At 41.8% G+C, this 13408-nt stretch overlaps 1 protein-coding gene across 5 annotated transcripts in view; it reads left to right on the top strand.

Annotated features, from left to right (window-relative positions):
* The first annotated feature begins 513 nt into the window (after window positions 1-513).
* The window catches only part of LOC109905384 (cell surface glycoprotein MUC18), a 44114-nt gene continuing 31219 nt past the window's right edge, over window positions 514-13408 (top strand). For all 5 annotated transcript variants that reach the window (XM_020502726.2, XM_031790435.1, XM_020502725.2 and 2 more), the window contains exons 1-2: window positions 514-575; window positions 729-913. In XM_020502726.2, coding sequence (XP_020358315.2) covers window positions 568-575; window positions 729-913 — 193 coding nt within the window. In that variant the 5' untranslated portion in view covers window positions 514-567. The remainder of the gene's footprint in view (window positions 576-728; window positions 914-13408) is intronic.

Here is a 13408-nt window from a genome sequence, read left to right as displayed (position 1 = left end):
TGTTATACATTAAAAAGTATTAGTAAGTTCATAGTATGTGAGGATTTTAAAACATCTAAGGTTAAAAGGATGCATTCAGTATTAGTTGATAAAGATTGATAACATTCATATAATTGTGTTAAAGTTAAAATCTGTCAAAGGGTACGAATTGTGAGAGTAATGTGTAAATGTTATATTGATTACTTGATTTTGTGGTGCCTAAAAGTGTTAATCTGTGATCTACGAAATGCTCTTAATCTATGAGCCGGAGATCGATTGCTCTGGTCTCCACCCATATTCCTGGGGAAAATCGTGTCTTTTTTCTCATTCAACTAAACGTTAAATTGAGAATACAACACCGTATCACTTTCGTGATTATTTCTCCCCTGTTTTCAGGTACTTTATTGATGATAAAAATAGTAATTTAAATGTTATAACTCACTAACATGTCAAGAGTGTTTAAGGTGTGTCTTAGTAACGTTTTGAGGAAGTTAGAGTTAAGTTTGAAGAGAGTAATATTAGCCCTGCTCGGTTGAAGTGAAGAATAGCATCGTACTGAGAGTAGCTGCCATTTTATGTCGATTGTGAATGAACATGTACGTTGTTAATAAGATATTTTGCTGTGTTATTTGTATAATGGTTTTTCTGTTGTTTTGTAATGTGTTACTTTTGTGATTGATTCAACTAAACGTTAAATTGAGAATACAACTCCGTATCACTCTCTGTGATTATTTCTCCCCTGTTTTCAGGGGCGTAACATCTGCACCCAGATATCTTGCCCCTCTCGCACCCTGCGTCTGTCTCGCAGTTTTCCAGCATCGTCCAGCCGTCACACTCACTCTCAGGACGACACTGGGCAGAAGCAACAACATGGCTTTACGAATGAAGGCTTGCATGTTCGTGGGACTTTTCCTGCTTTCTCTGGCCTGGAAAGGTATGTGACCTAATACAGATCTAACCTCTTGAAAACACTGCATAGGACGCGGCTTTCTGCGGTCTATCGTTTGGTGACTACTGTACTGTACATTGGAAACTTTGCGGGGTTGCTTGTCAACTGAAGACTGGCTTCTTGATGGAACGCTTCTCTGCTCCGCTCCGAATAAGGCTGCGTAGACGCGGCAAACTGCAAATATGTGATGTTCCTACCTTTATTCGGTCGTTTTTCTGGTCAATTGTTTAAGAAAGCTGAAAAGCAAAATGGTAGCTTATTTTCACAAATTATGAATATAGTTGCCTAGGATGTTTAAAGCATATCAGTTTTCTACCATCAGTTAAAGTTAAAAGATACCGTAGGTAACCTAGTTACAATAATTCAAGTAATTTAAGTGTTTGAGATTTACATCAGAACACATGTGGACGTCTGTGTATAAAGTAGTTATTTATTTGTCATATAAATAGTAGTAGTAAGTGGATAGAATAAGTGGATTCAATTAGTCACCCCTATACAGCAAATTCTGTCTTGAAAGATGGTCATTAGATTGTATCACTTAGCCTATGCATATGAACGAAAAGCTCTTCTTTCATGTTGTATGCATGCCCTCACTATTACTGTTTTTGAGTCATTATTTTTGTTTTGACTGAATACCCAAATACTGTAATTTTAGGTATGTGTGACTCTTGAGGAATGCAATCTGTAACTGGCCATGAGAAAGATGAAAGTTGTCGCAAAGAGACCACTTTTCTAGTCTGTTCTATAGCTTGCTTCTTTTAGATCAAAAACGATTTATTCACAGAACTGCAATTGTGAAAAGCATTCCACTGTATTTTTGTCCATAATAAAATAGCTCAATTATTTAAGATTTTATGGGAGCCTACTCTTAAGGTCTATGAATGTTTGTGCAGTAAGCCCATCAAATACAGCTATGTTTTTGTTATATGCTTTGCAGATACTGGTTGTTACAAATGTTTTTTTTGGTCATTTGGTCGAATATGTTGTTGAGAAGGGAAAATCAGCTGCCTAGCTGCGTACTGTCAGGTCATGTCTTCCTACCAGGGTTAATCTTGGTCAGTCATGTTCTGACAACATTTACATTTCTGCCATTTAGCCGACGTTCTTATCCAGAGCGACATACAGTACAGTAGTGAGTGCATACATTTTTATACAGAGTCAGATATGATCACTCTGTGATGGATGCAGTATGCATGCTCTTACCAAATCTACACAGAACGATTCCTAGGGGAAAAGGTAAGGGGAAATGAAGGAAAAAGGATACAGGACCCTCTGCTAGGCTATACCTTAGTGACATCTGAGATTATATATATATATTTTTTTAAATGGACTAACTCAATCTGTGATACAAAAGGAGCACCAGTCATTTTAAAACCTTTACGGGATTGGTGTCCCCGCCATGGGACGGTTGAGCCAACGTGCGCTAATGTAATTAGCATGATGTTTTACATAACAAGAACATTTCCCAGGATATAGACATATTTGATATGGGTAGAAAGCTTAAATTGTTGTTAATCTAACTGCACTGTCCAATTTACAGTAGCTATTACAGTGAAAGAATACCATGCTATTGTTTGAAGAGAGTGTTACACAGTTATGAACTTGAAAATGTAAATGTATTAATAAACCAATTAGGCACATTTGGGCAGTCTTGATACAACATTGTGAACAGAAATGCAATGGTTCATTGGATCAGTCTAAACCATTGCACATACACTGCTGCCATCTAGTGGCCAAGATCTAAATTGCGCCTAAGCTGGAATAATACATTGTGGCCTTTCTCTTGCATTTCAAAGATGATGGAACAAAATAAATACAATTTGTATTTTTTTATTTTATTTGTATTATCTTTTACCAGATCTAATGTGTTATATTCTCCTACATTAATTTCAAAGTGTTTCCATTCAAATGGTATCAAGAATATGCATATCCTTGCATCAGGTCCTGAGATACAGGCAGTTAGATTTGGGTATGTCATTTAAGGCGAAGATTGAAAAAAAAGCATCCGATCCTTAAGATGTGGAATGATGACTTATAAGTGTATTTTAGGGCGTACTACCTGGGTGGGGTGGGGTGGGAGGATGGGGGGGGGGCATGTTGTAGGAAGCGTGGTGCGTATAATATCCTATTTTACAGCTCAGTCATTTCAAAGCATTTTTTCATCATATTTGTCTGTTTCGATTTATTTAGACAGGTCAAATCAAAATCAAATCAAATTTATTTATATAGCCCTTCGTACATCAGCTGATATCTCAAAGTGCTGTACAGAAACCCAGCCTAAAACCCCAAACAGCAAGCAATGCAGGTGCAGAAGCACGGTGGCTAGGAAAAACTCCCTAGAAAGGCCAAAACCTAGGAAGAAACCTAGAGAGGAACCAAGCTATGTGGGGTGGCCAGTCCTCTTCTGGCTGTGCCGGGTGGAGATTATAACAGAACATGGCCAAGATGTTCAAATGTTCATAAATGACCAGCATGGTCGTATAATAATAAGGCAGAACAGTTGAAACTGGAGCAGCAGCACGGTCAGATGGACTGGGGACAGCAAGGAGTCATCATGTCAGGTAGTCCTGGGGCATGGTCCTAGGGCTCAGGTCCTCCGAGAGAGAGAAAAAAAGAGAGAATTAGAGAGAGCATATGTGGGGTGGCCAGTCCTCTTCTGGCTGTGCCGGGTGGAGATTATAACAGAACATGGCCAAGATGTTCAAATGTTCATAAATGATCAGCATGTTTGAATAATAAGAAGGCAGAACAGTTGAAACTGGAGCAGCAGCACGGCCAGGTGGACTGGGGACAGCAAGGAGTCATCATGTCAGGTAATCCTGGGGCATGGTCCTAGGGCTCAGGTCCTCCGAGAGAGAGAAGGAGAGAACTAGAGAACGCACACTTAGATTCACACAGGACACCGAATAGGACAGGAGAAGTACTCCAGATATAACAAACTGACCCTAGCCCCCGACACATAAACTACTGCAGCATAAATTCTGGAGGCTGAGACAGGAGGGGTCAGGAGACACTGTGGAACCATCCGAGGACACCCCCGGACAGGGCCAAACAGGAAGGATATAACCCCACCCACTTTGCCAAAGCACAGCCCCCACACCACTAGAGGGATATCTTCAACCTCCAACTTACCATCCTGAGACAGGGCCGAGTATAGCCCACAAAGATCTCCGCCATGGCACAACCCAAGGGGGGGCGCCAACCCAGACAGGATGACCACATCAGTGAATCAACCCACTCAGGTGACGCACCCCTTCCAGGGACGGCATGAGAGAGCCCCAGTAAGCCAGTGACTCAGCCCCTGTAATAGGGGACAGGTGTCTCCGGTCCTTCCCTTACAACCCGTCCTTTGCGTATCTGACTTCCCTCCCCTCTTATCCCTTTACATCTCTGGTCGCCTTCTCTCCCCTCCTGTTTGGACACTCGTCTCGCTAACTCCCTCTCTTTGTTGTTTTAGCTCATGCTCGGCTATTGTTCCTAATCTCATCCTTTCCTTGACCTCCCTGCTTCTGGTGAGCTTACTTCCTAAACCCCTGCCTTACTTCTTGGCCTCGGGGGACCAATTGTGGTGTTTTCCCACCGCCCCTCTTATCCCACACTCCTTGTTTCTCAGGAAGTAGATGCTAGTTTTGGACTACGGTGGGAATGCCATAGCTATCATGTTGAACATACATATAGCATGGGTTGATAGAGCAGGTTACATCATATGACTTTATAGGCTACGTCCTCATTATTTACTGTTGGTCATGTTCTTGATTTCTTACTATGGGTTTGTCTGATGTCCATATGTTGTCTATCTGGTCTATTCTTTGATGGGCATCCTTCACATTCACATTTGACAGCCGCATAAATAGTCAGCCGTATTAAATGTTTTTTTCATTCTGAAAAAAACAGGTCAAGTCTGGTCTTGCTGTGTTGGATTTCATATTAGCCTCAATTGATTGCTATGCCAGAGTGATCAAAAGGGTTTGCCCTCATCTGGTTGCTATGGAGGCCAAGTGTCATATTGGACACAGACTTCAAAGATATCTTTGTGCCAGGATGCCAGCATGCCAGCTTGTTATTGACCACAAAGGCCCCAGCAAATACTTTGACATTTACCCTCAAAGGAGCAACATCACTTTAATAACTTATCTAAATACATTAATGAAGCTGCTTACAGTAATACCTAAATTAACCTTCACAATAGTGAAGGCATCAAAGGAGTGGTGGTATCATCAGGGATTCCAATAATGACCTTTTGATAATGATAGAATGTACTTCCTGTAACACCAGCCAAATGCAGGTGTAAACGGCATGCTCATCACAAAGACATCTCCCATTAAAAGGACATCTTTTCTTTTTTTTTGTTGAGGAATGCTGGTGATGGGATGGGTGTTGAGAGAGGCTGCCAGTCAATGTACACAATAAAAGTGATTGTGCACCACCTTAGAGCTTAGATAAAATGAAGTGTAGATCTGGGCAGCAAATCAGCAGAGGGCTGTGATTGAAACGGAAGTCCCTTTATTCGGGCCTCTGGCAAAGGGGATAGAGTGCGGAATGCCACTGTTTCACTTCCAAGCCCCACTTAAATTTTCACGGTGACAGAGTTCTTACACTGTAAAGCCTTGTTCATCTTAGCCTTCTGATAAGAGCAACCAGTTACAGCCAGTGGCACACATTCTCCATCCTCATCCTGTTTATGTAACAGTTAAGAGCAGTTGGAGGACACGGAAGGAGAGTTGTATGGTATTGAAGCTCGTCTGGAGGTTAGTTAACACAGTACTATCAGATATCAGATATGGTGGTTGGGGAGCGTAAACTGTATGTAGCTAGGTGCAATAATGCACATTTAGTGATAGATCAGTGGACGCCATCATTTATCATTACCTCTTTTATAAATCATTAATGCATGTGTAATGACAACATGTACATCATCAATCAAATGTGTGTAACAAATGTAACAAATGTAACAGATCTAATTACATCATTCGGAAGACTTGTGTCATTATGTTTATGTTATGCAGGTCTAACCCTATAAAAATGCTTTATCATTTTACATTTGAAAGCAAGCCATAACCAATGCTTTTAAGAACAGTGCGGTAGGTTTATATGTTTGATAAATAGCAGCTGGTTAGCCACCCTGCTCAGAAATGCAGCTGTGGTTGCCGTAATGTCCTGTGCTTTACCTAGATTAGGCCACATTGCCCCTTATCATCATAGTCCAGAAATAAACTGTAGCTCAGCTCTCCAAATGTTGTTTACATATTCACATTCAACACAAAGTCCTTGTGACAAAGTCAAGAAACAGGCCACCTCCGCTTTTTGATATTGTTCGGTTGTTACTGTGAAACATCCATCAGAAATGCTTGTGTAATGTAAATTCATTCTTCACACAATGGTCATTCATTGGTTTTAGACCTGTGTGAAAATTTCCAGATCTCTGTGCGAAAATCAACAGGAAAAGTTATAAACTCAAAGGATAGGCCTTTCCGATGTATGCCCGGAGAGAAAGTTAGTATCATATCCCAAGCAATGCTATACATTGTTTTTTATAGAAATATAAAAAATAAACACACATTCATCTTGCAAAGCATAATCATTTCTAAGAATTAGCAGGATGGTACAGGAAGATGGAAGGAGGTCAGGAACAGAAACATGAATGATTTCTTTTTTAGCATTTAGCGTCATCTTGGACCCTACTTGGAATCTGACTCAAAAAGAGGAGAGTGAGGCTGAGTTGTGACGATGTTGCTTGGTTACTGGTATGGTGCTCTGAAGTCTGAAGACACATCAAAGCTAACTGGGGGAACTGCCTGATTGATCAGATAGTCACAATGTTGTAAAAACATGCTGTCCTCAGCGCTAAACGGCTAGAGGCCGTTGTCAGGGGTCTGGTTTTGAGGGATGTTTTGGGTCGTCAAGAAAACTTGGGGGCTTTTCCAAATCAACTCTATGATTGAATTAGGTTAGAACAACAACCAGAGTCCGTTAGGGACCTGCTAGCGTAATATTAGTTTAATTGGACCCCAAAGGATCTCTCCTTCAACTGGATTACTGCTGTATCTGGCTAGCTAGAAAGGAGCACACTTTCTTTATCTTGAGCAGCCTGTCAAAGCTATTGAACGAAGCCAGGCTTCCTGAATGAAGTACCCTCTCGCAGTAGTCTGCAACCACACTGGTGTAAAGGATTCAGGAAAGTTCCACAAGCTGAGCTTAGTGATTATATATAGAATTTGAAAAAGAATCAATCTTCCAAACCATTAACTTTTATTGTTGCTCGCTCTTACTCTCTCCATTAAGTTGTAGAGGACACCATCTGAAGTGTGAAACAAGTTAGAGAGTATAGCAGTGGCTACCGGGGCATTATGTTTGCTGTGTTGTCAGGATGAAATGGCCTAATGATTTTTAGGCTGTAGGGAATGACTTTCAATACTAGAGATGGCACGAGTAGAGACAAACAATGGACAGAAGCCAGGAAAGGAAATGTCCTGTGTAAAGTCCAGATCGGAGAGTATGAATCTGCCCCCACAGACAGGTATTACCACAATCAATACATGGTGTGCTGGATCAGACTGGAGAAATGAAAGGAGCAGTCCATTGATTTGATTGTTTGTTTGTGTGGAGGCTCCCTCCCAGGCCCCTCCACTGTTGACGTCAGGGCATTGTTGACACTTTGCTAGCACTGGCTATCTCGCTTAAGCTAATTGGTAGCACACAACCACTGCTCGATCAATTAAGCAATCAGGCTCGTTGAATGAAATCTCTGTCGTCAGCAAATGTTTTAAACAGCCATACAAATGTTTTTTTTTATGATAAAGAAAGACAATTCTTGTGTCTTTTTTGTATTATTTCCAGGTGTAAAGGATCTGGTTCCGATCTGGTTTTGATTTCGATTGGTTCAACGCTGCGTTCAGTAATGCATTTACAGATTGGCTTGATGTGAAATTGCCATTACAGTCTTTCAATGTCTCCAGATGTGCAATGAGGCAGCCCGTATGTAAGACACCTGCCACATGTTGCATTAATATGTGTTCTCCATCGGGGCTGTCGGACAGTCCATTGATCCATGAATGTTTAGTGTGTTTGAAATCACTTCAGCTGTTGCTAGATTCCACCACTATCTTGCCATCAGTTCAACAGAAATCAGAAGAGCTAAGGTATGAGGGCAGTCTTGCCACTATCTTGCCCTTATACCTTAGCTCTTTTGATTCCCGTTGAACTGCTCTCTAGACAGACGCACACACAGCTGCATACACCAGGCGCCAAAACTGTCTGAGAGAACCCAGACGGAGGTTCAGGTTACTGAAGTCTTCATTATCCAGTAGCATGTCTGTCCGCATCCCCCTGGGGTCATGTCTCAAGCACTGCTGCTACTTGATTCCTCTGAAGTCCTCCAGCCTCTGGAATCCTCCTTTATTGGCCACCCACTCCCACACCTCCTTCTACCTCATTTCACTACACCCGCAATAACATCTGCCAACCATTTGTGTGTGACCAACACAATTTGATTTGATTTGATCTCTTGTCGTTTTCTTCGATACAGACCAAGTGTTCTGTCATTGGAGCTGAATAAGTGTCAGACTGGTGTCATGGACATAATGCTTGACTGCATTGGGTGTAATTACCTGCCAATTACCTACCTTACATTTATCGAGCCCAGAGGAGGCTGGTGGGAGGAGCTATATGAGGATGGGCTCATTGTAATGGATGGAATGGAATTAATGGAACGGAGTCAAACATGTGGTTTCCATATGTGTGATGTGTTTCATACCGTTCCATTCATTCAATAGCAGCCATTACAATGAGCCCATTCTCCTATAGCTCCTCCCAACGGCCTCCTCTGATCTAGCCTAACAATTTAGCGGAAAATGCTAAATATATTACTGCAAGGATTGCTGCACTGCCCACACATGTTACAGGCTTGGGCCTTCTTGGTTCTGTCTATTGATGCCTGTTGATGGTGTGATCTCACCATCACAACAACAGTCATGTAAAGCCCCCTTCATCAAACTCTCAGAATAAGAGATCACAGAGACATTTGATTCACTGTTTCAAATCACTGAACGTTGGAATAACAAATAGCTAGCCTGCTTCGTAAGAGAGAGGGGGGGGGGGATCTATCAGGGTGCACATCCTTTGATTGGTTATTAGCAGCTTTTCACACAGACTACACGTTTACCCTGAGAAATTGTCTGGGTGGTCCGCAGCACGTTTAAATTCATCATCAACACTCTGATTGCCTGTTGCTGCAGTGCTCTTGAACAGTGTAAACAAAGTCGCCTCCATTCAACTCCTCCCCAGCTTTACCAGAGCACTTTCACATTGTGTTTATCTCAATGGAGACTGACCCCACTGAGGCACCGTAGGGCTTCCCATGGAGGAGCTAACATGGACATTAAGGGACTAACCACCTCTTCACCTCTTGCTGTTCTTCTCCTGTGACTTGCTGCCGTGTCATCAACACTTTAATATGAGTCTTCACCTGAGATCCTGAGAAGATACCTAGTTCTTAGGAAGTGTTCCTGTTGGTGTCTGTGGTAGCTAGGTGTTTCTGTTATGAGGTCAGAAAAAGTGTTATCGCAGTAGAGTCATTTTACTTTCCTGAATAGCTTGTGTGCTTGCTAAGACAGTCTTGGGTCTGGGTTAAAGCAACTAACCAAACCAAGTCAAACTCTGTATGCCACTACTGGTCAGCCATAAACTGATGCTTTGTTTATTTTAGGTTTTTCTTTGACAAATAGAGAGCTCTCTTCCTGGCCAAAAACATCAGCGGTCACTTAAAATGTTGCTCTGCTCTTGCAAAATCCGTAATATTGGTATACTGAAGTTGGTCATTATTAAACAGGTGTTTGATCAAGGTATGACATAAAAATCTGAGAACTGAATTTCTGTTCAATTTCTTTCATACCAGTTAAACTTAGCTCTACAGTTGTGGCAGTAAGTGTCCAAAGTTGGTTTTGGATTGTTTGTGTTGTCCTCTAGTAAACCTTGATTCTCAAAACTAGTAATTACTTCCGCAACAGTTTGAGGAAGGCCCTTTCCTGTTTCAGCATGACAAAGGCCCTTTCCTGTTTCATCATGACAAAGCGAGTTCCATACAGAAATGGTTTATCGAGATCGGTGTGGAAGAACTTGACTGGCCTACACAGAGCCCAGACCTCAACCCCATCGAACACCTTTGGGATGAATTGGAACGCAGACTGTGAGCCAGGCCTAATCGCACAACATCAGTGCCCGACCTCAATAATGCTCTTGTGGCTGAATTGAAACAAGTCCCCGCAGCAATGTTCCAACATCTAGTGGAAAGCCTTCCCAGAAGAGTGGAGGCAATGGAAGCAAACGGGGGACCAACTCCATATTAATCCCCATGATTTTGTAACAAGATTTTCAAGCAGGTGTCCACATACTTTTGGTCATGTAGTGTACCACGGGTAAGGGCAGGAACCCAGGTACTCCGCTTTGCGTCATTGGCCATATACCACACCCCCTCTGGCATCCAGGACTACCCGAGGAGGTGTGGTATATGGCAAATATACCACGGCTAAGAGCTGTTCTTGTCCGCAATGCGGAGTGCCTGGATACAGCCCTTAGCCAAGGTATACTGGCCATATACCCCAGTGTAGTGAGGTGCGTACTGGCAGCAGAGAAGTCAGGCGCAAGAGAGCGAAAACAGATTTACAACGGTGTCGTTTAATATCCATAAACCACCGTCAACCGTACAATAATGGATCAAACAAATACCAGCATACCTGTGCATAAGCACTACAAGAAACAATTACCAACAAGAACATGAATGGGAACAGAGGGTTAAATACACAACATGTAATTTATGGAATTGGAACCAGGTGTAATGGAAGGCAAGACAAAACCAATGGAAAATGAAAAGTGGATCAGTGATGGCTAGAAGGTCGGCGACTTCAACCGACGAACGCCGCCCGAACAAGGAGAGGGACCAACTTCAGCAGAAGTCGTGACACCCAGAGTTGCCTTATTGCTATTATAAACTGTAATCCAACATAATTAGAGCAGTAAAAATAACAGTTTTATCATACCCGTGGTGTAGGGTCTGATATACCACGTCTGTCAGCCAATCAGCATTCAGGGCTCTAACCACCCAGTTAAAAATTACAAATACTACACACTAGCCTAGTATGACTGCACCTTCATCAGACTGTCTACCTGTATCAGTCTATGATTTTATTTCACACCTACACAATTAGTTGTGACTCTCAGTTTGTTTTGCTGTCTGCCGTTTTCTCAGAGGACAAGGCATGATACCATAGAAGGACATTATTTAATGTTTGTATGCTTTTGGATACAATAACCAAACAAATGTTTCGGGACAAAGCCCAGTTGGCATGTAAACAGTTGCTTTAATACTCGACTCATTACCTGGTTGTGAAAGATTATTGTTGTTTTCTCCAGATTTCTCATTCATTAAGATGTTTTTTTTGTGCCAATTCTTGCTGTCTCTGCCTATTTTAGGAATGAAATGTTGGGAGACAAACGCTGAGAGCTAAATCAAATCAGGCTAGCTTTTATTTCCTCTTTGCCCCTCAGGAGCAGTTGAGGTCATTTGTTTCAGTAATTGGCATATTTTGTGCCCAAGCACCTCTCAATGTATTCATGTGGTTATTAGATAATATAGCTCTACTCATGGTTCTCACCCCCTTCCATAGACTTGTGATGATAACGGATCGGAGAGAGTCAGGCATGACAGCTGTGCTCTGTGAGTCTGTGTGAACCAAGGGAGTGAATTTTTTTTCAACTTTTCACCCCCTCAGCTGACGACACACAGACACAGATGCAGAGAGAAGCAGAAAGGCACACATGCACACACACTTTGATCTTAACGACAACTAAATGACATTTGTAAACATTCCATGAAACCGTCCAAATTTTTGATCATGGATGGAGATCCAGATACACTTGATAGAGATATCAAATGCTAACACACCTAAGGTAGCTCTAACAGCCTGCTTGTGCCATGAATGAAAGAGGCCTGTTCTGTTCTGTGTTCTTCACTGTCCCGTGTCCACTGTCACATGAATTGTGTTGTGTGGAAGCCACGTCTAAAGCCCGGAGCTCATTACGCGATTTGCTGGAATCTGAGGCCACTCAGCGGCTTTGTGTTTGGTAAAATGGTCCTTCTGCCCTGTCTCTGTCTAAGCATTAAGCTCATGGAGCCAGATCAAATTGAATAATGCTCTTAGATAGAGTAGACAATGGGCTAAATGAGTGAGATTGCATTTATTTTTTGACCCTAATTGACCTTTTATACACTAAATATGTGTTTGTTTGAGTCTGGCACTTTTCAGGAATTCAGGAATCACCATACAAAGTGGTATAGGAAATGTAGGTGACATTGCTGAGTAACAACTGATGGCATTGCAAACACAAACACAGCGGGATCGTACCAGCTAACAGCAAACGTTCCCACAACTTTAGACAGCGTTCCCTTAAAAGTCTCTTTAGGTTATTAACTAATGTTTTGATAGGAATTTTCCTGTGATGTGCAAGGAATGTTTTCAAGAGACCCTTCCGTTAATGTCAAACATAACTTGCGGTTACCATGTTCTCAGGACTTAAGAAATTAATGTTCTTGACATGTTTCATGGGAACGTTGCAAGAACATACATGTGCCAATTGTCTTTGGGTTAGGAGAATATTCTATCAACGTCCCACCAAACATACACAGAACATGGTTGACGTGTCAGAAAACAATATATTCATGTTCTAGACACGTTTCATGGGAACATTGCAAGAACATTCATGTGTTCAAAGAAAATATATTATACATCACATCTTTTTACCGAGCCAATCAAAGCCCTGATTGGTGAACCACCGATCCATGTTTAACTCTTTGTCTGTTGGCAAGGTTATCGATACTCACCTGTGGTGGCTCCTCATAGGAGGAAATTCAGTGAATTTTATAAAAATAAAAATAGTGAAACATTTAAAAAGTTATCCTTTTTAGATAAAACTATGCTATATATATTCACGTCACCAAATAATTGATTAAAACACATTGTTTTGCAATGAATGTCTACAGTAGCCTCAACAGCCCTCTGTTGGGTAGCAACATGGTGTAGCAGGAGGACAGCTAGCTTCCGTCCTCCTCTGGGTACATTGACTTCAATACAAAACCTAGGAGGATCATGGTTCTCACCCCCTTCCATAGATTTACACAATAATTATGAAAACTTCTGTAAAAGGCACATGACAACCCACTTGGAGATTGCCAAAAAGCACATAAAGACTCTCTGAACATGAGAAACAAGATTCTCTGGTCTGCTGAAACCAATATTGAACTCTTTGTCCTGAACGCCAAGCATCACGTCTGGAGGAAACCTGGCACCATCCCTATGGTGAAGCATGATGGTGGCAGCATCATGCTGTGGGGATGTTTTTCAGCAGCAGGGACTTGGAGACTAGTCAGGATCGAGGGAAAGATGAACGGATCAAACTACAGAGAGATCTTTGATGAAAACCTGTTCC

This window comes from Oncorhynchus kisutch, linkage group LG15, assembly GCF_002021735.2.
Source record: "Oncorhynchus kisutch isolate 150728-3 linkage group LG15, Okis_V2, whole genome shotgun sequence".
Lineage (NCBI taxonomy): Eukaryota > Metazoa > Chordata > Actinopteri > Salmoniformes > Salmonidae > Oncorhynchus > Oncorhynchus kisutch.
The sequence above is the reverse complement of the archived record's forward strand: the minus strand, read 5'-3'. Positions and strand labels throughout refer to the sequence as shown.